We start from the raw sequence: 24,634 nt of genomic DNA on the forward strand, positions 1-24,634 counted from the left end.
GTTTAATGACAGTAGCCGAGCCCCCAAATGGCTTTAACAGAGACCACTGTCATGAACCAAAACAAATAAAGGAACAAATGGAGCACAAAGGGAACACGAATATACTAATAGGCACCAAAGCGAATACACGTTAACATACACAAAAGATCTGAACAAGCTCAATTACTTCACGAGTGTCTCAGCAAAAGTCACAATGAGAGACACGAACGAGGTGAGCTGCACTTTTGAGTTCCAGAAGCCCAGAGAAACTGAAAAGTAGCGCTTTTATTTGGAGCAGTCCGGCAAGGTGTAGGGCGGTGATTGGCGGAGAGGTCCGGAGCTGCTCATCCGATGGTGTTGAGGACGGCAGCAGCCAGCACATCCGTCCAATCAGCGCATCGCGCTGATACAGTCGTCCAATTAGATCGTCACGCTGGCACATTCGAACCTGCCTGGAACAAAAACCAGACGCCACGCACAACTAGGGAGCGGAAGACTTCGGCGGGCCCAAGCCGACAGCTGTAACAGTGCATTACAGTAATCCAGCTGAGATGTAACAAAGGCATGGATTGCCGTTTCTAAGTGCTGCTGAGATAAGAGATTATTTACCTTAGCCAGCTGCCTAAGATGAAAACAGCTGGATTTGACAACAGCGGCAATTTGCCGGTCAGTTTAAAGTTACTGTCCATCATGACACCCAGGTTTGAGACTGTTGGCTTCAGAGGACCCAAGTCAGCAGGGGGAAAAGGGCCACTGGGACAAAAGACCATAACTTCTGTTTTCTTCTCGTTGAAGTTCAAGAAATGTAAAGCCATCCAGGCTTTGATTTCCTCCAGACAGGACGCAAGTGGCCTCAATGAGAAAGCCTCCTTTTTACTAAGTGGGACATAGATCTGACTGTCATCTGCATAGCAGTAAAAATAGATCCCATGTTTTCTTAGGATGGAACCCAAGGGCAGTAAATATAGTGAAAACAGCAGGGGCCCCAATACAGAACCTTGTGGAACACCCTATGACAGTGGGGAGGGGTGGGACTCAAAGCATCCAAGGTTAACACAGAAAACATCACGGAGTATGGAATGTTCCTGACACTCATTGGAAAATAAAACATACATGTGAAAATTCCGTGCGGGTGCGTAAAAATGGAGTGTCATGTCAACAGAAGATGATTCGCCCTAAAACTGGTGAGCAACAGCAAGACGAGTTTTGTGCAACGTCATTGGCCAAAAGCTGCATGCGATCCATCCAGAGGTTAACGTTCTGCCTTGACTACATTTGCCGTTGACTACATTTGCATGGACAAAAGCAAGTTTGTGACTTTTCTACTCGCCAACAAGAGTGCTAATTGCTCATTTTCATTCAATGCAACCCATTTCTCTGCCGAGCCGACATCTCCTTGAGCCGGCTCTCCTGGAGATGGATGGACGTGTGCATGCACGCAACGCACGCGACCTCCCTGAACCGTGCCACCATTTATGAAGATTAGATGAAGTTGCCTGTCATGCGCTCCATTGTGATTAGGCAGGTCACAACAAATCAAGCAACAAGCGCAAGTTGGACATCTTCAATCTGCGGCAAATTAAAGGTAAAAGCGTGGCTGCTTTTCTTCCCTTGAAAGGCATCATTTGCTTTTTAAGGAAAACATGCGTCCAGCGTACTTTCGCTGTCTCTAATGGACTTTTGATTTTTTCCAGAGGATGCAGCATAATTAGCTCATCGTTCCTCTTCACTAATGACACATTCACTCTCTTCTTCCACCAAATGGTGGTCCTAAAAGTGCTTGCAATGCATGTTGCTGTGTATCTGACTATGCTCAGACTCATTGTTTTGATTTTGTTTTGCTTTTGTGGGCATAAAAGATGACATTGGTGAGGTTCATTAAGGAAAGGAAATGTTTTATATCTGCAGGCACAATTGCAATATCTTTCAAGAAATTTCAGGTATTGTGTTGAAATTTGTACAGTGGAAGCTCTCAGGCTGTATGGCTTCTTTTTATTATAATCCTGAGTGAGGCTGAGTCTTCTTTTAAAATAAGTATCAAACCAGGAAGACGCAAAAAACACCAAAACACTCAGAACAGATTCAATAAGTCAGACAGTTGTTTGGGTTTGTTCACCTACGCTGAGGATTCAGGGTCCTATAGGAGTGGGTGTTGCCCTGGAGCCTCGCCTTGCGACACCTCTCCACAAGGTCCTGGGAGACCAGTGAAATCCAATTGACATGTGAGCTGCGTCTTGGGTCAAGGATCTTAGTGGCAGTAGTGCGTAGGGTGCTTGAGAACTGTGACCAGCTCTCTTCGATGGAGTTGGGTTCGATGAGCGCTCCAAACCTGTTGTCGACCTGGACTGCATAGTATTGGGAATGGACTGTCATGATCTGGAGGGCGGGCAGATTTGACTGGAGGTGTGAATCGGCGTAGGGTCACGACAAGGAGGCGATGGTCAGTGCGTGCAAGCTTGTTGTTCCTGAACACACGACAGTCCGAGATGATGTTCCAGAGGCCGGAGACCAAGATATGGTCAATGTTTTTTGCCGCTGTACCAGTGTTGGAATACCAGGTGGTCCGATGGAGCGGTCGATGTTCGAACCAGGTCAAGAGACTCTCAGATTGTGGGTGGCACAGAGCTCCAGCAAGCGTTCACCATTGTCATTAGTGATATCGGAAGAGTGGGGGTCAATGATATGTTCACATCCAGCCCTCTCTGGCCCGACGGTGGCATTCATGTCACCCAGAACCAGGATGACATTATGGCGAAGGACCCGCTACAGCTCGTCCTAAAGTGACTGGGAGAACTCGTCTTTGGCCTGCTCATCTGCTGTCATCCGTGGGGGCGTAACAAACGAAGATGGAGAGCGAGCCAAACGAGTGCTTCAGGCGGGCGTACAAAGGGGCGGGGGCTGACAGGCTTCCAGGTGGAGATGGAAGGAACGGTGCCGGCAATGAACTGCGAGGCCCACGCCCTGCATGTGAATTGTGTCATCCCTACTCCAGAGCAGCTTGTAGTCACCAAGCGTGGTTTCACCAGGTTCTCGCCACCTAACCTCCAGTAGGCCAGCGAGGGAAATACAGAGTCTGGAGAGTTCAGTGGGGAGAGGAGAAATGGCGCCGGGCTGGTTCAAAGGGAGGATGTTGAAGTCGCAGAGCGAAGGGGGGAGAGGTGGTTGATGTGATGATGGGGATGAGCGTGGGGATGAGGATAGAGGATGGGGACGAGGATGGGTAGTGAGGCGCCTTGCTGCCGGTGCATCAGGGGAAACCTTCCCTTGTGGGTTTGAGGCGAACCCGTCATTAGGTCCGACGACTTGGCGTCCCGGAGAAAACTGATTTTAGTTCCTTAGCCTAGTTTCCATAGCAAGGAAAGTTTTTACGGTGTGGGGTTGCCAGCCCTGCACCAACGTGTCCGTTTTGCGCCGGGGACCAGTCCGGATGCCGGGCCTGCACCTGGCGGCATCGCGATGGGGGTCAGTAGGTCCCATTGTTTTCCGCCGGAGGTGGGCACGATTTATAACCCAAAAGCACCTGTGGCTAAAGTCAACCTGTTTCAGGGTTTGTTCCCTCTGGACCTCGATTCCTCAACCCCACGTGTAGTACTATACGAACATGAACGTGATCTATTTATGTAAGCAGGTACCGATGTTGCATTGATTATTTCCGTTTTTTGTTCTTTTTTTCTGTTTGTTGATGTTGGACACTAAGTTCCCGCACACACACACACACACACACACACACACACGTTACTGGATTAAACTGTAGTCTTAATTTTATGTATTTTAGAATTACATTTGTTAAAATAAAAATAAAAATAAAAAAGCGCAAAATTCTCCAGACACATCAGTAACTTTTTAATGCTAATATTTGGAATGCTCTTCCTCTATTAGCAGAATTGTGCTGTCAATCTCACTAAAATGTTCTGAAATCATCTTCTTTTCAATGGAACAACTCAGCCAGACTTAAGACAAACTCATTCACTTTTTAATAAAATCAAAGAGATTGAGGTTGAGAAGACGACACAACACAAATGACACGGAATTCGACAGAATGAAATGAGGTTGAGAAGAATCGAGCATTTTGAAGAACGATTTCGTCTCTGTTGTTTAATTGACTCAACAATAAGGAATTGCATGAAATAAACAGCTGTGGCGTGCACCAAATGCTCTGTGACGAGCGCCTCTCATCCAATTTGCATAAAACTGACCTTGGCTGGCCCAAATGCAACAAGAAGGTACTTTTTTTTTTTTTTTTTTAATAACTTTTCTCTGCCTTTTCACTCCTAAAGCTTCAACATTTTTCTCTTCTCCTCAAACGGTGCACTTGTAGAGAGCAAACACAAAATACTGTAAGCACACAAACGCTTCTGCTACAAGGTGAAATCTTTTTATTTAGGTAATAAAACACACACACACACAGTAAACAGCTATTCTAAGTCTTTCATTAATACGCGCAAGAATTTAATTAGCAACTATTGATAAGCAGCGGCGGTCTTAAGGACATGTTTGTTTGTGTTGCGCTTGACACGGCGCGTATCTTAAGGACACACTCGTTATGCAGGAACCGCGTGGCAATCTTGATTTGCAGTATAAAGAGGCGTTGCACGGACGAGCGAGCGCGCGCACACACATCCGACATACAAACATGCCGGATGGGTGAGATGCAAATTTTCAATTATCAGAATTAAGCCGAAACGTTACTTGAGAATGTGTGCCATTTATGAATTTCACAAAAGAAGATTGAATGAATATGCTGCGACTTTTTTATGGCAAATCTTCAAACTGATCATCAAATCAAATGTGACCCAGGTTCCGCCCTTGCTTCAAGAAAAAAAAAAAAAAAAAAAAAAAGAGCCCAAATTGAGTAAATTACTAAGTCAAGTTCCAAGTTAAGTACATGCTGTGGACTTTGGCCAAAAATGCTGACTTCCTGTTTGCAGCACGTGTCCCAGATCCACATTTGTAAATCTTGAGTGTCAACTTTTCAGGGGGCGAGACTGAGTGATTGCGGCGCTCCTATGCCGCTTTTCCATCGGTCCCGCACGGCCGGGTACCACACCACACCTCACGCAACCACACCAGACAGTCACCGCCATTTTCCATTACAACTGGCGCACAGCGAGAAGGGGGCGGGATCATCTGAACTGTCCAAGCCAAGCTTGTACTCCCGCATTGCGTGCGAATCTGAGATAACATTTCCCAAGTGGCAAGTCGCGCCAACATTGAACCATATTTACAATTTAATATAGACCAACATGGATGAAATATTGCGATTCACGACCGGCTCGCAAAGCTATTTCTGAACGGAGAGCTCGGCCGCTGGAAATCTCATTCAAGTGAATGGGAACACACGACCAGCCAGTGTTGTGCACTCTCAATGTTTTTTAAAACTACCAACATTACAAATCCAACCACAAGTACCTTTTAAATTGTACAGTAAATATAATTAAGCGTTGTTGAAAACATTATTATATTTATTGTATATACTGTATTTTTATGACTTTGGCAAAGACCGGCGGGCACCTCTTCCTGTTCTTTCTTAAAACAAGGAAATGGGCGTGTGCCACGGCGTTGCTTGCGGTGTTGCTATCAGCCAATCAGATGACAGGTGACGTCACAGCCCCGCTAGTTCCCCGACAACCGGCACAGCAGAACCACTGCCGAAAGGGTTCTAAACAGTGGTTACAACGGAACAGCTCGGCCCCGAAAAAGTCCCGTGGAGACGGACCCGTCGCCATGGGCGGGCCTTGGGGGTCCGTGCCCGCCCTGTCAGTCAGCCGTGCCCGCCCTAGCAAGATGACTCACCAACTATTCGTCCTATCACACGTAAACTTGCGCCTTCTGTTTCAAGTAAAGCATGGCGTGCCAGCCAACCATATACCTCCTTTCAAGTTTGGCTGTGATTGACAACTAAGCGAGCCAATGACAATCAGGATCAGGAGGGATGGGGTGGGGTGGGGGAGAGACGCGCGCTCTGCAGACGTGCCTTAGCCAAATCTACTTCCGGGTAGATAGTGCGCATTTGCCGGCTAGCGCTGGCACAAGGACTGAGCAGTGAGCACGTCGTGCCTCGATCCAGCATGACACAGTTGACATCAATGGGAATCCTGAGTCCACTGGTTACGTTTACAAGTGAGTGTCAAACTTTTATTTTAATTAGTCAAGCCACACAGCACGGATGAATTGTAGCAATACACAGTATGCTGTTAACAGACCCAAGCAGTCACACATACACAACAACAACTATGGAGCATAAAATTATTTATCACTAAAGCAATTGCAGTACAATGTGAGTTGAATTCTCTTTTTTTTTAATTAGCAAGTTTGTTCATGTTGATGACTGTCACTAAGTTCTAATAAAAAAAACAGCACTTTACACATCCTTTTGGATTGATATTCTGCTTAGTTTTTCACTGAACCCATATGTTGTTTCTGTATATCATCGACATAACTCAACCTTATTTCTAAATCACTTTAAAACAGCCATTGCTGCATACAAAGTGCTGTGCATCGAATAGAAATTAGTCTTTTAGTAGACACAAGTGAAATAAAATAACACAAAATAAAATTAATTCGAGTAAATATAAGTAGATAAGTATACACGCAAATAAAATACTAAAAAAAAAAAAAATCTTTATAAGTATATAAATAAAATAACACAAAATACAGAACGCACCATAAAAAAAGTAAAATGATGTGAAGTCTCATGCTGAGTCAAAGATCAAAGAATAGAGATGTCTGGCAAAAATGAAAGGAAATTTTGTCCATATCGTACAGCCCTAATCCAACACGCAAATGAAGGCAACTGCTAGCCAATTACAGATAAAAGGGGCTGGGTCACAGTTATTCATTCGGACATAGTTGTTTACAGAAGTGAAGAGTGGATTTGTTTCAAATGAACTTTTGAGTTGAATAAATGCAAAATGAACTACACATTTTTTTTTCAGTTTGTCTTTTAGATTTCAGAACGAACTGCCGCTTTTAAGTGACAGAAAATATTTCTGAACACTTTTGCAGTTGTCACAATGCCGCTGTTCAACCTGATGAACATTAGATTTAGGTTGATAAAGTGTGCCCCCCCCAAAAAAGGTAATGCCCCCCCTACAATTTCTTTCTGGTGACGGGTCTGCGTGGAGACACTAACATGCGGGGAGAAAAAATGCCGCGTCGGTGTGGAACCGGTACGGTGGAAAAGCGCCATGACTGACCCCAGAAATTAGAGGAGACTGGGGCTAGTTGTACTTTTATGTATTGCGTGGAATCAATACATCATATATAAACAAAACGTTTACCAGAGGAAAGACCAAAGTCTTGGGTACATTTTTTATATTCATGTCATTTTCGTATTTGTGTCAGTGCAGAGTCATAAGCCATCAAATAGAGGGAGTAAACGTGACATGATGCCCCACCAATGGGTAAGTTGTCACACTATATGGGGTAAGATGTCACATTGGATTTTGCAACTAATAAAACAAGGATAAAATGATCCTTGTTCTCCTGTTTTTTGTTTTTTTTTGTTTTTCTGTTTGTTTGCTTTTCCAGTCAGAGAAATTGTTTATCATTGATCTTGAAAATTTAGTCATTGAGCAAACTTGAACATAAAATATAATGAAATAGATTAAAGTCCTCAGTAACTGCTTGCATATAGGTCAGAACTCTCAGCCTCAAATGCCTGATTTGCTTCCCATATACTGGAAATTTGGAATTAAATTGAATTTAAACAAATACTAGCATACAATTACTAGCAATCCGGATCATGGGACCAATTGGCCAAGGGCAAAAGATGGATGAAGAACAAGAAAAGGAACTTAAATATACTCATCATCAGGACATCTTTTTGGATAAACGCGTGACCAGGAGTGTCCAAACTACGGCCCAGGGGGGCATTTGCGGCCCACCATCCATTTTTTTTAGTAGTCCACATTGTGACATTTGACATGACTAGTTAAAATCAAAGACAATTAAAAAAAAAAAAAAGCTGGAAGTGGGCAGATTGAGGAGCAAGTGTGTCAATAAAATAGGTGTCACTTAGAGCTGGGTTAAAAAGAAAATGAATAATCGATGTCAAACCGATTTTCCTTTGAGCATATCGTTTCATAAAACAATTATTTTCCAATTTTTCCAATTGAACAATTATTTTAATATCTCTCTTTTTTTTTTTTTTTTTTTACAATAAATGAACTCGAAAATAGAATTTTACAGGCCAATTTTTTTTTGCATGTTACTGTTTTCTTGAAATGTACTGTCCACGTGAATTTAAAAGTATTTTCTTACATTTATGAACGACCTGTCATATTGCACTTTATGACAATTCAGAATCTTTTTAATTTATATTCACAATTATTGAATTAGAATTATAAAAACATTTTCATCTCATCCTTGCTGATGTCTGTGTAACACTTGATTAGAACGTGTTATATTCTTAAAAATAAATAAATAAATAAATAAAAAATCATGTAACTAGTTACTGCCTCCGGAAAATTTAATTTGGAATTTAATGTTTGAGTTTTTTTTTTTATTATGTCCTTGATATTAAGAAGAATTGATGTACCATAATTAATATCGGATTGAACTGAAGTGAATGGAATCCAATCAGAAATAAAAACAAAATTGAAAATCAAAATCAAATCGATAAAATTTGAATCGATACGCAGCCCTAGTGTCACTACTACAACTGCATTTACACATTTAACACTAAATATAGTCAGATCCTGCTCACAATTGTTGATGTTTCAGCAACTTTAGCAAAATTGCCAAAATAATCAACAAAAAGATGGCCGTAAACTAAACCAAGTGTGTCAACCCATAAGCTACGCCCGTGCCTCTCATGCATGAACAGAATTTTTTTTTTCCTTAAGTCGAGTTTACGCAGGCCTTGCACACACATGTAGAACGTTGAGTATCTTGAAATATGCCCCAAGTGACCCAGAATAAGTCACAGACGGACTGATGTCTGGAGGAAGAGGAGGAGGAGGAGGAGGAGGAGGAGACACCAAGAGGGAGGGAGGAGGAGACGCACCTGTTATTAGCTTTTCTCCAAGCTGTCCTTGCTGATGGCCCGAAAGATCCGAGCAAGGAGGGACGGCAGCCAGCGAGGATGTGACAGAAGGAGATCCTTTGAGAGAAAGAGTGAGATTGTCAAGCATTAATAATGGATGCAAATCCTTGGAGACTGTTCCGAGACATCAATAATGAAACGGAATCAGCTGGAGGGGGCCAAGCAAACACCTTGGAACAACTTCGCGCTTCCAACTCAAGTTTGAAACGCTACAAATTTTTCACCTTCAGGGTTACAAGTGAGCTGGAATCCAACCCAGCTCACTTACCACTAGGGGTAACGATAACGATTATCTCACGATATGACGATACCGCGATGATCGATAATATATTGATCAGGTCATAAAGCCACGATAATCTACGATAAAACTACTCAAGACATAAACTGATGGGGTTGTTTTTTAACGACAAAATAGTTTTATTTTGTACCATCACTGAAACACAATATTAAAATTGGTGTCTTCTTCACAGTGAGTACTTTAGTAAATATTTTTTAAACAAATACAAATGTCTTCTTAACAGAGACCACTTTCTGCCAACAAATTGGTGTCTTTCTTAAACACTATTGTCATGAAACATACAAAATCATTGTTTCATTTTATAAACTGACAATTTTTATGTAACATTGCAAAAGTAAATAAATTAATAAAAAAATAAAATTACTTAAATATTAAATCTAATTAAATTAATATTCCACAGAAATGACATTTTTTGTGTAACATTGAAAAAGTAAATAAATAAATAATTACTTAAATATTAAATCCAATAAATTAATATTTCTCGGAAATTACACAATTTTTTCGTGTAACGTTGCAAAAGTAAATAAATAAAATTACTTAAATATTAAATACAATTAAATTAATATTCCTCAGAAATGACACATTTTTTTGTGTAACATTGCCAAAGTAAATAAATGACTTAAATATTAAATCCAATGAAATCATTATGAATTCCTCAGAAATTGTGCGCTTCAAAAAGTCGACATATAAAATACGTTTTAAAATGTAAAAATTGAAGATATAATCCACATTTTTCATCGAAACATATGCAAAACTGAGTCAGTTGCTGGACAGATAAATGTCTTCCACAAGTAAAAGAGAGCTGATGAGTCTTCTTCGCCTGAAGACTTGCGTCCATTTCCCCACCACTCTTATGAGACGTTGCCCCTAGTGGCCCCCCAAGGAATTGCACAATAAGCAATGAACAATGTAGTCGTTATAGTGGCTGTAGATTAACTACAAATATTGTGATACTATCTATCGGGAGACAAAGTATCACAATTTATCGCAATATCGATATATCGTCTCACTCCTACTTACCACCTGGGCCAATCATCAATACATTTGGAATGAATGCAATGGAAGATCTTTATTGTCACTACAGAGTGACGAATTTTGAGACAACCTGTCTGAGAAACTTGAAAAACGATAACCAAAAGAGGGAGACAGGATGTAAAAGTGCTGAGATCTTAGATCAGGGGTGGCAAACTGCGGTCCTCGAGGGCCGGAGTCCTGCAGGTTTTATAGATTTCCCTACTCGAAGTGCAGCTGATTCCAATTAACAGGCTCGTTATCAGGTTTCTGCAGAGCTTGCTGATGAGCTGATCATGAATCAGCTGTGTTGAAGAAGGGAAATATCCAAAACCAGCAGGAATGCGGCCCTCGAGGACCGGATCTCGCCACCCCTGTCTTTGATAAAGAAGGGAGGGCAGTAGAAATTTACAGTTTCTTTTGGAAATTGATTCATTCAAACAAGTCACAAGCTTTTGAACTCCAGATGTTCCACAATTATTATATCAATATTTGACATTGTTTATGGCATTATATAAAACGGCATCGGTATTGGAATTGATCATTCTTAACTCATTCACTCGCAGCTATTTTCAGTGAAGCAACCTCCCTCGCTCCCGTCTGTTTTACTGGATTTTGACTGCTTTTGCAAGGCCCGCAGAATATTGTATTCTATTGCTATAAAAACATGGAACCTACCAAAAGAAAGATTAAGAGTCTCTTCTTTCATCAGGAAAAAATATATATATTTGTATCTGTTTCCGTTTTGAAGCAATTAGCATTAGAATGTAGCTAAGTTTCATCATTATTCACATTCCTGGTGAAAACACTGGCAAAAAGAGCTTTTTGCAACATGGCCCTGGTTGATCTGTTATACTCTGCTGCCACCTGCTGGCTGTTTTTGTATTAACTACCATTGCTTCAACCGTTCTCTGCAGTTCAGAGGCTGCATCACAAGCATTCCGTGTGCTCTAGCATAAATAAAAAAAATTAAAAAAAATCCATAAGAAATACGTTTTTGAGACACTGGTAATATTTAAAATACAACGTATGTATACGTTTTTGGGTTTGAATGAGTTAATGAGTACGAAGAGATGTTTTAGCCAATGTAGTAGTAGTAGTAGTTGTCCAGTATGAATAAAAATGACAAACGCTTCCCCTGAGGTTACTCGGCGACTTTCCTGATTGATTGAAAATGAGGAGTAGCGAAAGCAGACATTTCGACATGAGCGAAGTGCGGGGGCCACGCCAATGGCAGCCAAAAAATGAAAATGACGCTCGTCTTTCTAATTGCGCTCGCTGTTGCTGCCCGAGCAACAAGTTTGCTGCGTCCTCTCTGGCTCAACACGCCAGAAAATGAGCCAGCCGCACACTTCAACCAAATGTTGGCAAAACACCGTCATTTAGCATCACCCTCCTCCTCTGTCTGTCTGTCTGTCTGTCTGTCTGTCTGTCTGTCTGTCTGTCTGTGTGGAAATGCTGCTACGACACATTTACATGAAACACTGGGTGCATAATTGCAGTGCACTAAGGAATAATTATGGAGGCTGCTTGTTGCTGCTGCTGTTGTTTGCAACAAATAAAACTGGTAGACAAAGAAGAAGTCAGGTGAGCAGTCAGTTACGCCATCCTGGTGATGATGCGGCTGCATATTCCAAGGCTGCTCAATGTAGTCGGCTTGCCAGGCCATTAGACGCTGCCATCACTTTTTCACTTAAGGATGAAGAATAATATTGGACTTTTCAATGCAACATATCACTGAACTACGCTCTTATTCTGATCTACGTGTTGACGTTTTTGCACTGTTTTCCTTCCATTTACATGATCCACATAAATATTCATTGTCTGCTCAAACATATATTTAATCAAATATTTCATAAATTCATGTCAATGCAAGGAGGTATTTAGACAGATTTGTTTATTTTATTCTATTTTACAATATATACGTTTTTATTATCTCTTACCTCAATGTTTGTGTTGTGTCATCTTGATGCTATTTGTTTGCACCAGTCACCGAGACCAGTGTTGTCACCAACGTGTTGCTATGTAATGCGTTATTTTAATCTGATTACTTTCTTTCAATAACAAGCAATCGAACGCATTCATTTTTACAAACCAGTAATCTGATTAAAGTTACTTTCCTAAGTGTCATGCCAGGGTTAAGTTTGGGGTCATGCAAGGGTTTGCAAGGGTTATGTTTGGGTCATGACTGTGAGGTCAAGTGTCTGTTTTGAACTGATGTAACCGGCATCTCGTTTCAACTGGTCTTAAGCTATGTGATGTCAGGAGCTATGAGATGTCAGGAATCTTTCATCTCTTTATCTAGTCAACAGCCAATCAGATAATTCCATGTCAGTCCTGTTACCCACATGTCTAGCCACAACCAATCAGATTGATTCACTGTCTATCTGAGAAATGTGTGTTTTTTGTTTTATTCCTCTGTCCAGCTGGCCACCTGCTTCTCTCTTCTTCGATGCCTTCTCGTTGTTTCTGGTCAAGTCAAGTTAGTTCCACGCCTCTTGATGTTATGCGAATGAAGTGTTAAACTCTTATTTGTGCCTGCGCTTTTGGGATCCAACCTCAGAACATAACACTAAGTGGCTGTATGTTACTGTTCTTTTATGACCTCGTAATGTACGTAGAATGCAGAATTTTGTTGTCCATTTCAAAGATAATTTCGAGGAGAAAATGTTTCACTTGCATTTGGGAATGACGTCACATCACGTTTTCTCAGCTGAAGATGCAACGCCGAGTTACGTGTACCAACATGTGTGAGCGGCGAGCGCTCGGAGTCCGTCCAAAACAACAGACACTACCTTCCTCGTCACGACGTAAACAATGGAAGAAGCAGGACGACCTCCACAAACGGCTGCATTTGCTCTTGGGAAAACAACTATTACTTGTCATTTTTTTCCAGTAAAGATTACAAAAACCTCTCAGTGCGTTGCAAACTTTGCGCTGGCTAAGAATGCCACATCCAATTTGAAGAAACGTATCACAGCACAGTGCGATATAACGAAGCAAAGCCGACGGTCGGGCCTTTTGGCCCAAGTGGCCGCCGCCCCCACGCCACCGAGGAACCGCCCTGACCACGGGCATTTGGCTGCAAAATGTCTAAATGTGTAGCGGTAAACTGCGCAAATCGCCAGTTTCAAGGCTCTGGACGAACATTTCACCTGGAAATATGACTGAAACGGAAAGAAATTGAAAGATGAAAGAAAAAGAGGGTACAATATGGTGGACTTGTTGGACATAGTGCCCATGCCCTATTTGAAGAACTGTTTCTAATCTGCTATGTTTGTTTTGAAAGGCAGCAACTCAGTTATTTATTGTTAAAAATAAACACTTTCAAACGATGCTGATGCGATTTAATAACCGTAAAACCGCTTTTTTTTTTTTCTCAGACTATAATCGTACAGCAAAATCTGAACCGTTGCACCCCTAGCTCTGACATCTATAACTTTGCCTCCCCTGTCCTGCTGTTTCTCCTTCTACTTTAGGGATCATAATGAGTGTGAGAAATGATTTATTTGATCTTTTTTGAAAGTGTGATGTCAGCAATGTTCAACTGTTTGCTGAAGCAACTTCACCCGTCCTGGCTTATTTCACGCGTAATATCTATAGCAAACATTTCCGCAATGTTTCACATTGGTCCCAAAGTAATCCCTTGAAAAATTCCAATTGGTACCGCCTGCTATACTGTGGACAAAACAGCATGGGTCAATGAACACGGGCAAGAGGGGGGGAAAAAAAAACAGCTTTCACCAAGTTGATTCCCCTCATTTTATCCATTGTTGATGTCTGTTATTTGTGTTTGAATGTTTTGATCTGGCAAGCGCTCGTCCCCGGTTGTGCGTTTGCTGGCTTGGCTACGAGCTGTCAATGAAAGCATGACAAGCAAACATGTTGATTTTGCTACATCTGGGAACCTGGAGGGCCCGACAATGTCAAAAGCTTGGCCAAAGGCAGCGACCAGCTTTTTCACTTTACAAGAGCTTTCGTAGGCGCCATCGCCATCTTCAAGCGCTCTTGCAGCCGTCCTTTCTTTTTCTTTCTTTCTTTCTTTCTTTCTTTCTTTCTCTCACTTTCTTTCTCTCCTTTTTTCTGTCTTTCTTTCTTTCTTTCTTTCTTTCTTTCTCTCTTTCACAGTCTCTTTCTTTCTCTCTTTCTTTCTCAGTGTCTTTCTCTCTTTCTTTCTCAGTCTTTCTTTCTTTGTCTCTTTCTTTCTCTCTTTGTTTCTTTCTCTCTCTTTCTCTCTTTGAATCTCAGTCTTTCTTTCTTTCTTTCTTTCTTTCTTTCTTTCTTTCTCTCCTTTTTTCTGTCTTTCTTTCTTTCTTTCTCTTTCACAGTCTCTTTCTTTCTCTCTTTCTTTCTCAGTGTCTTTCTCTCTTTCTTTCTCAGTGTCTTTCTCTCTTTCTTTCTCAGTGTCTTTATCTCTTTCTTTCTCAGTCTTTCTTTCTTTGTCTCTTTCTTTCTCTCTTTGTTTCTTTCTCTCTCTTTCTCTCTTTGAATCTCAGTCTTTCTTTCTTTTTCTTTTTCTTCCTCAGTCTTTTTCTTTCTCTGTCTCTTTCTTTCTCTTTGTTTTGCTTTCTCTCCCTCTTTCTTTTTTCTCAGTCTTTCTTTCTTTCTTTTGCTCTTTTTTCTTTCTTTCTTTGATGCTCTCTCTCCCTCTTTCTTTTTTCTCAGTCTTTCTTTCTTTCTTTTGCTCTCTCTTTCTTTCTTTCTCTTTCTTTCTCACTCACTCTCTATCTTTCTTTCTTTCTCTTTTCTGTTCCTGCCTCTTGATGCTTTTTCACGGCCTTTGTCCTCATTTTGTGAGTGAAGAGCGGCGATAAAGACAAATGTTTGCGAGACGGACGCCGGCTCTCCGATAGCATTGTTAGCATCATCACCGCTCTTCACCCCGCTGCACATTCAGCCACAGTGCCCCTTCGCCCTCCCAATCCCCCCCCCCCCCCCCAACTCCCGGGCACTCGGCCAGTAAGCGACTTCAGGGTCCGCTCGTGCCAAGACGACGACGCCATATTTGTGGGTCTGCAGCAGGATGAGGAGAGGGGACCCGGGCCAAGCCGCACACCCAAGACCCTGAGCTGGACTTTGTTGAACCTCTGTGATTGGCCACAGCATCAGGACAAGCGGGCGGAGGTCTCAGCAGAAGCAATGCGCTGGTTAGATTAAGACCTTTTCTCGGAAGCGCACTCACATTGGTGTCTCCACACACACACGCAGCCACCATTCACATCCATTCATACACCCACCAGAGCAACATGCATGAATAAATACATGAGCACTAGAGAGCTCCATACGACTGATAAAAGGGGGGAAAAAACATGAATTACTGACAAGGAAGCACGAAGCGTGCATTTAAAAAAGGGAGCAGTTGAATAGTTGAGATGGTTTTGCAGAACAATGATTGTGATGGCCGGAGAAAGTCCCCGAGCACAGGAAGGAATAATTAGGGAAAGTTAAAGTGCCAAGTTTGGCAATGAACGGCAGCCATGTTTTTAGACAAATCATGCGTAGATATTACTTCAGTCACTGACTATGTTTGGATGCACACAATAAAGCTTTCAAAAGCCAAAATAAGTCTGCTTGGTTACATCTTTTCGAACCCAAAGAGTTACGTATCGGGGTACCTCCTTTGAATGGAACTTTGCTTTGTATTCTGCGCATGCTTCACAAGGAATCTCGGTCGAACTAACCTTGCCAGCGAGCGGAATTACAAATACCGCGAGAATCCATCTTGTAACGCTCCCGTTCATACGTTTGCAACCGACCATTTTTAGGTCTGACCATTCAGGCGTTTTTTTTTGGGCGGGACATGCAGCAGTGACAAAACTAGGAAGCGCCGACACCGGGTGAAACAAACAAACAAACAAACAAACACAAACAAAAATAGATGAATGGACACTGCAATTAATTCTGTTCCGGCAGAATTAGTCACCGTTTTCTTGTTGAATGTTGAAAAGCGAGAGGAGCTTTGTGCATTTTAACTGGTAAAAATGTCCGTACTTTATTTTTTATTGTTTTCCTAAGGCGAGACAGAAGACGGCATTTTCATCCATTGCCGTGATTGGTCAGAACAAACGTGGACAAGATACTGCATCGTCCTATCAGCATGTCCCAAACAGATCTGCCGAGTGAAGAACTCCAATGAGTGAGTCACAATTAGCAATCTGACTATTTCCAGGTTACGGTATACTTGTATTTGCAGCCTGCCATCTTACATTGCCACTCGCTAAACGTTTTCACGCCATTTTCTGTCTCTACAGCGAAAATGTCAGAGTGTGTGTGTACATATACATATATATATATATATATATATATATATATATATATATATATATATATATATATATATATATATATATATATATATATATCTCTTTTGGATCGAGAAGGTAACCGACTACTTCATAAAAAAAATTATTTTGCTGACCACAGAAAGTTAAAAGCACAAATGATGTCTATTTGCGTGAATACATTTTCCATGTGTTGTGGTTTAGATGTGAAAATGTATACAGGAGTAACCCCTCATGCATTTAACGGGTTATCCTGATGGTTTCAGAAACCGGAAAGTTGACCATTGCCTGAATCATAACTGCCTGTAATCAAAGTCACTATTTGCATTACGCACCACAACATCATGCCAATTGACTTGATCGTAAACCACGCCCAAGTTAGTAAACCAACCAGACGCAAGACGTCATGTCTGCGACGGCACATGCGTTTTGCTGCGGACAAACAAAAAGTAATCCCGCTCCCGGTAGTGCTTTTGCGTGGTTATCCAAAGCCAAGAAAAAAAACTACAAATGGTTAAACGCTGTAGTCACGGCTTGTATAAGAGTGATAGCCGTTATCGCCATCGACTAACCGCCGTCCTGCCGTCACGGCTTGTGTGAGAGAGACACTATCTGGATTATTCCTTCCCCTAAACCCTCAAACAACTACAAAAAATGTCTGCACTGGATCAAACTTTGCACACACGACCAGTCGAATCCTTCCTAAACGACCAGAAACTACTACGTCTGCACAAAGGTAATGTTCTCCCTTGTTGTTTTTAGCCAAAGGCTAACGATAGCGCCTGGTAGCTAACCGTCCACATGTTTGTTGACTATTTACGATAAATGCCAACAAAAGAGTGTAACGATGAGGTCATATAAATTCATTCTTACCCTGCTTGATGGGAATCATGTCCAAAAACTTTGGTTTTACTGACAATCGTTCGAAGTGAGTGAGGCGACTATCTTTTCCTGACTTCTGTAGCAGCAGACAGCGATGCATATTTCCTTTTTTCCTTTTGCATGGTGACGGAGTGAAAAGATACCCTTCACTCAAAAATTTAAAGTCCCTTTGCTGGTGTCGAAGAGAAACATCGGTCTCCTGAAAATACCAGAGCGAGAAATCACAAGGAAGATCGGACAACTTTGCCATTGGAGCGCATGCTATTTCGCTCATCTTGCCCGAACAATGTCAGAGGGAGCTGCTTGTTGCATAATGTGGGTGGGAAGGGGCGTGCCACCGTAAAGTCAACTGTCTTTGACTTACTGGACCCGAGTTTTGATATAATCAAGGTCTGTTTTTTAACTAAATATATGATTGTTTTCTTCATTGAAATGAAATATGAGCTACTGGAGCTCAGTAGATCTGCATTCACATGACAGTATCTGTCTAAAAATTCACATGGAGTTGAATGATGCAAAGCTGATGAGCAGAAATGCACTGGTGCCGTGCAATCCGGCGGCCGCAAACTATCATTCCTCAGTTTTTCTTTGTATCAGCTAATGTCCACGATTTTGAGGAAAGAGGTGCCGAGACACCTGCTAATGTCCACAATAAGACCTTTTGAACACCTCTTGGCGCGTCGTCGTGTGTATGCCACAGCTCACACGCGGGACCCTGGGACCCTCTCCTCCACACTGAGAGCTTTTAGCTCTTCCCTGCTAACATCCTGAATAATGCCATCTTGATGGAGAGAGCGTGGAGGGAAAAGAGAAAGACAGGGGCCAGAAAAAAAAGAGGAGAACAACTAAAGGCTGCGGGAGAATAAGAACGTCCATCTGTGGTTACCGCCAGGCCTCCATCAGTTGCAGGCCTGTCATTATTCCATCTCTGCCTTTCCATTGTCATTATTCCCCTTTTGTCTCCCTTTGCAATGAGAGATATTATTTGCTGTTGAAAAAGGACTCATCCCAGCGAGCGCCCACACGCTCAAGTCGTGTCCTCGCACAACATGGCGATCTCTCAGCAGCGCGGACTACGGGGACAGTGAGCAGCTTGTTTTGCCAATATGGCCACACAACATCTCTGAGGTTCCTCCGCAGAACTTCCACTTGCACTCGACGGGATCCAGCCTGAACGGTACATCTGCTTTCAAAGGACGGGGTCCAAGGCAGTTCTGAATTTTCACGGGGGCGGAGTGGCTCAGTGGTCGTCTCCCAACCCAGAGGTTGTGGGTTTGTTCCATGCCATTGTGACCACGTCGACGTATCCTTGAGCAAGATACTGAACCCCCAATTGCTCCTGATCAGTAGGTGAAGGGTACTCAAAATTTCAAGCGCTTTGAGGGCCTTAAAGGTGGAAAAGCGCTATATAAATGAAGTGCCATTTACAATGGCAATATCTTTTGAAGTCTAACGCCTCAGAAGTCCGACATTTGAAAGCCAGCAAAACGTTGAGCTTCGATCATCACATGAGGCTACGGAGTGGTAACACGAGACGTCTAATTCAGGGGTGCTCATTAAGTCGATTGCGATCTATCGAGTGGTCGATCGCGGCTTGACATTAAAAAAATATCAGTCTTTCATTCATCCCATCACTTGATTGCTATAACTGAATTTGACATTCAGGTGACCAATGAAGCGCAAACAACGGCGCTAAGTGCAACAGAACTTATCAATCCCGTTGCTTGATTGACATACAGAGCAACCAATCAGATGACAACTGAATTTTGACCTTTAGGTCACCACTCATGCGCACACAACAGCGCTAAGCTATCATAATGAATGAGGGAGCAGGACCAAGTAAGAAGACAAAAACATATCACTTTCATACGGAATGCGAGGTGGACTTTTTTTTCCCCGCGATGTCATTTTTGAAATGTGTTTGCCTCATCTGCCAGTCCACCAATACCAAAGAAGGGAAACGAGGAGCGACATTTTTGGATTGTTCATGGCAATATGACACAGACATTATTCAGCTCCACCAATTTATATGAGTGAGACTTTTCCTACATGAAGATTATTAAGTCCAAATACTGTTCCATCATGACTGATGAACATTTGGAAGTGTGCTTGAGGCTTGCTGTCAGAAGCTACTGTCCATACTATGCGTCTCTCGCTCATTCAATTCAGTGCAAATCATCAAAGTAAACTCGGGTAATTAAAAAAAATAATAAAAAAAAAAAAATGCTAATTTGCAATATTGGCTCACTCGGTTATGCAAAGTACATCAACATACATTGTACATACAAAGAATCCTCAATACATTTGAAAATAATTACATGTTTTGCATTGTTCTGGTGGGTAGATCATTTTGACTTGGTCATTTTGAAAGTAGCTCACATGCCTAAAAAGTGTAAGCACCCCGGTCTAAATGATGTATTGGACAGCAATGTACCTTACAATATTTCAGTGCAGCCAGCATTCAGGGATTACTGTTTCTTCTGCAACTTTTAGCTATTACAAAAAAAAAATGGTTTAAAAGTAAGGCCATTGTCAACAAGAAGTGTTAAAACGATGGATGCAATGCAGCCAGATCCCAGCATCACTGTTAAGTGTTAATTTAATACACTTATGTGACAATTGCGCAAAAAAAACAAACAAACACGAAAACGTTGACACAACTTACCTGAGTGTCTTCAATGCTTTTTCATTTTACTATGAAAGATGCATTTTCTTTTTCCACGGAATTGTTAATAATGCTATTCACTTTAAAAAGGTTTGACACTGGAACTAATTGATTTTATTTCCACCCGGCAAAATGTCTTCTATCCTGCTTATATCCTCATTTGGGTGTCAGGTCTGTTGGATCCTGTCCCAGCTGAATTTGGGCTTGAGGCATGGACTGTTCACCAGCCAATCACAGGGCAGCTGTACGCATAGATAAACAAGCATTCGAAATGCAGACGAATTTAGATGCTTCAGTCAACTATGTGTGTTTTTAGAATGTGGGATGAGCCAGAGTACTTGGACAAAATCCACACAAGCATGTGGAAAAACATGCAAACTCCACAGTGAAGGCCTGAGCCCGGACTCGAACCCCAAACCTCGGAAATGTGCAACACACAGCCATCGTGCTATTAATCATTTTCAATATAAATTTACATCAAAATATGAACACATTTGAGAATAACCAGCATCCCTCGATTGCACTGTGATGCACTAAAGATTTCCCTTAAAGTCATGTGTTTTTTTTTTTTTTTTTTTTTTTACTCTTAATCCTCTTTAGCTGTTCAAGTATTTAAAAGTGCTCGACAGTATGAAAGCACATTTTAAAAGTGTTACGTAATAACCAATGAATTCATTAATCAATTACAAATTGTCTGTTGTCATGCCATTATGCGTGAGTGCGTGTCTTTTTAAAAACTTGATCACACTCAACATCCTACTTTAATGCTTAGCAATTTCCCTCAAACCTGCATGCCAAATGAACATTGTATCCTCTCCTCATATGTGCGGATAAGACGATTGCTTGCAACACACACACACACACACCGATTCAATCACACGCTTTTATTTTGGCCTCCGCATAATTTCCATATAGGATCAGAAGCCACGTTATATAGACAAGTTGCTGCTTTACAAAAGGATCATGATTGCGCACGGCGATGATGTCAAATGGCTTCGAATCGCACCATGCAAGCGCGGTTGACGTGCAAATATACGTTTGCAGCACAGCGGCGCGCGTGCATGCGCGTGCCAAATCATTGTGCGTGCGTGGCGAGATGACGGTGAGGATGAGGCCCGCTTGGCGCTGCATGCAAAGAACACGGAATTCCTCCTGGGGTCAGCGGTGTGTTTGACTTTTTAAAACCTAAATAAGTTACTCAAGAGGAACAGGAATGTGATTACGCGAGACTGATGCTAATATTGATGATAGCAGGGGGTGGGGGGCGGGGCTACAAATGTGCTGAGAAACGTTTCCCAGGACAGTCATTTTTTTTTGTAACGTGGACATTCCTTTGCAGCAAACCACATGTGAGTGCAGGTGCACTTTGCCAGATTTTTGATACAAAGACGGGCGAGGAAGCTGATTTTTAAATGTTTAAATGTAAATGTTCCAGACAGTTTCACTCGACGCTCCCAAAAAACAATTTCACATTTTTGTACTCTTTAATTCATTTATGTCGTGTGTGACTTGGCTCCTAGAAGAACCACGCGACAATCGAAGCTTCTTTAACATTTTTGAAATTAGGGCTACAATAAATTGCCATCAATTGTCTTTATGTAGCAGGCCACATTTTCGCGACCATTTACGCATGCGCGCACGGGTACAGACGCTTTCCATCTTTACAACAACAGAGAAGAAGCTGACACAATTTAAGGTAAGTTACGTATTTATTAGAACAAGTGATCCGCAGCGGATGCTTATAACAAAGGAATACATTGAGAGATTAATTTGATTGCAACATCAATATTGCCATCAAATGTAAACATTTAACACAAAGTTGTCACTACTATCCTGTTTTTTTTGTTTTTTTTCGGCTTCTCCATGGACGAGCTGCAGTCTTTTTTTCTCTTTTACCCTCATGGTCGTCGTCCCGATCCGCTTGCGCGCGCGCTCCCGGGCTCCTCTTAAATAAAAGCCGGCGGTTCCGGTTCTTCTTCCTTATTGGTCAGGTGGGGGCGTTACCTCGCGTGACGCGGCGTCTTGGCGTCCCTTCGTCGCTCGTCTCACGCGTGCTTCTTGCTTTGGAGTCTTCTAGCTGTCAGTTCAGAGTCAGACGACTCGAATGTGGAAAGTGACCGAACGGGCCGGTGGTCTTCGTGCTCAATATTGCCTCCCCTCGCCCCCCCACCCACCGACATTAGTCATCCCTCTCTCCTTTTCTCTTTTCTCATCCTCGTCCCATCTCACGCGCGCCTTCCCCGGTCCACCTTGCACGCGCACTCTCAACCACTCGAGAGCTCGCAAAGTCACTCTTGTCGCCGGCTGCGACCTCACACGGCGACATCGGCTCTCTGGACTGGACTGAAGTTATTACTCGGACGACAACCAAGTGAGTGGCTATACAAAACTTACTTGATTGGAGTGCAGCTCGTCTGTGTGCGTTTGTGTCCCGTTCTTGTGTTCTGTGGTGGCCAACTTCACGTTTCAATTCGGAAAATATTTCCAAACTATTTCTGCTGGCAAGTCACGCGTATATACGCATAGTGGAATCAAGTAATACAAACTTGAATGGAATTGAGCCGGCAGCTCGTATGGATTGATTTCCCTTCTAACTTTTTGAACATTAAAAAATGAAATTTTGCACACCATAATTGTGATACGTTAAATAAAGTTCCTGCACCCAGATTTAACACGATTAGTCTCATTTTACTCAAACTCACCTTAAAGTTATTTCCCCTTGTTGCACAAATATGAGCAAATCGATTTTGTTGTCTATAAATTCGAAAACCTTTCTAAATGACTCCTGATAAGTCAGCGAGCTCATATATTTACAGGATATGCTTTTCAAAGGCATTCAGCGAGACGTGTGAAGTGTTTCACAAAAATATTTGTGTGCGCGTGCGAACGAGAGCGAGTGAGATAAAGCGAGGCAGTAATTGAACACAGGTCGTGAGTTGTATATTGTTTGCGAGGCAAACGTCTCGTCCATCCATCCATGATCCAAACCGATTCATTGTCAAAGTTCTTGGAAAGTTTTGTGGAAAAGAGCGATTGTATTTTTGCAAAGATCTCACTTGACGTGCTTGAAGTGAGTGAAGCCGTCCTGTACTCTTCTTACAGCTTACAGGATGGTGATGATGATTCCTTTTTCATGTGTATAGGAAAATATGTCTGCTTGTATATATTTTGTAAATCCAGCTCTTTATTTTTGCCCGATTTTAATGACCATTTGATGACGTGAAGCTTGCACATTAAATTCAGCAGATTGCTTTTAAATTTTGTGTATGTTGAGAATTCTGCTAATTTGATATTATCATAGCCTACAGCTAATCAAAAGTGTTTTAATATTTCATGAATTATAAATAAATATTTCTGTGTTTAAAAGTAAAACTAAAGAAAGTGTAATTATTGGTCAATTGAGGCAGTTTTACACTGAAAAAAAATGAGTGATATTTACTTGAAAAAAGCTTATAGTAAAGGTTGATGCACTCAGAAATTCTAAGTCAATTTTACAAGGAAGTTTAACTAGAATTTACTATAGATTTTATTTTAAAGTATATCTCAATCCTCATTTTTATTGAGTGTAGCCCCCAAATTCTTCAGTTTTGGATCTCAGCTCTGAGCTCACTGTCCGTATCTGTATGTGTGTTCTCCAGGAACTCGGGCTTACTCTAACTTCCAAAAAAAGAATAAATACAAGCATGTTATGACAAATGAAGACTTGAAATGTGAGTGTGAATGGTTGCCCTGCAAATGGCAAAGGGTGAGCAGTCCAGGGTGAGGGTATCACATTTCACCCCAAATCAGTTCATCTGGAAAACGGTGTGAAAGTGTGTTTGTGTCCCTCCCACACAGTCTTTCCGCGCCTTTTGAGAGGAACCCGGCCGGGTAATGCTCAGCGTAGCCGCCCTGCGTGATGCCTGATCATGACAGCGCCGCGCTTCTAACCAGACAGACCAAGCGCCGACGAGTGGACATCGGTGTGAAACGGACCGTGCAGGGCAGCATCGCGGGGATTCTGCTCGACAACATGAACCAATCCCGCAGCCCCGACCGGGACGGAGATTGCTCGCTCGTTGGTCGAGGTCGCAGTGGTGGCAACGGGGACGGGGAGAAGTCCAATGTTCTGAGGAAGTTACTCAAGAGGGCCAACTCGTACGAGGATGCCATGATGCCTTTCACCGGGGCGACCATCATCTCACAGCTTCTAAAGAATAATATCGGGAAGAATGGGGGGAGTGACTCCGGCTTCCAGGTACTTATTTTGCAGGTGAAATGACTCGAATAAATGTCGGTCATAAATTACTCAAATTGGGTCAAAAAGGGACTGAACCAATAAAGTTGGCTTATTCATTTTACCTAACGTTTTGGGTTATTTAGTAAACGCAAAACTTTGGATCAATCTCTTTTTGACTTGAGTACCCATATTGAGCAATATTCACTAATACAAATTAGTCACATGACACCAGAGAATGAAAATGGCAATTTGG

The 24,634-nt window shown here is 42.0% G+C and overlaps 2 protein-coding genes across 9 annotated transcripts in view; one reads left to right on the forward strand and one right to left on the reverse strand.

Moving 5' to 3' along the window:
- Positions 1 to 17,628, reverse strand: part of LOC144014169 (uncharacterized) — a 121,439-nt gene extending 103,811 nt beyond the window's left edge. For all 3 annotated transcript variants that reach the window (XR_013282407.1, XR_013282406.1, XR_013282405.1), the window contains exons 1-2: positions 17,489 to 17,628; positions 8,987 to 9,082 (exon numbers count right to left, since the gene is read on the reverse strand). The gene's annotated coding sequence lies outside the window, so the exon portion shown is untranslated. The remainder of the gene's footprint in view (positions 1 to 8,986; positions 9,083 to 17,488) is intronic.
- A 3,556-nt stretch (positions 17,629 to 21,184) lies between these two features.
- The window catches only part of prox1a (prospero homeobox 1a), a 34,466-nt gene continuing 31,016 nt past the window's right edge, over positions 21,185 to 24,634 (forward strand). The window contains exons 1-3 of one of the 6 annotated variants that reach the window (XM_077513766.1): positions 21,193 to 21,326; positions 23,801 to 23,907; positions 24,000 to 24,399. In XM_077513766.1, coding sequence (XP_077369892.1) covers positions 24,061 to 24,399 — 339 coding nt within the window. In that variant the 5' untranslated portion in view covers positions 21,193 to 21,326; positions 23,801 to 23,907; positions 24,000 to 24,060. The other 5 variants (XM_077513765.1, XM_077513763.1, XM_077513767.1 and 2 more) reach the window with 5 other exon arrangements.

Source organism: Festucalex cinctus, chromosome 2 (genome assembly GCF_051991245.1).
Source record: "Festucalex cinctus isolate MCC-2025b chromosome 2, RoL_Fcin_1.0, whole genome shotgun sequence".
Classification (NCBI taxonomy): domain Eukaryota; kingdom Metazoa; phylum Chordata; class Actinopteri; order Syngnathiformes; family Syngnathidae; genus Festucalex; species Festucalex cinctus.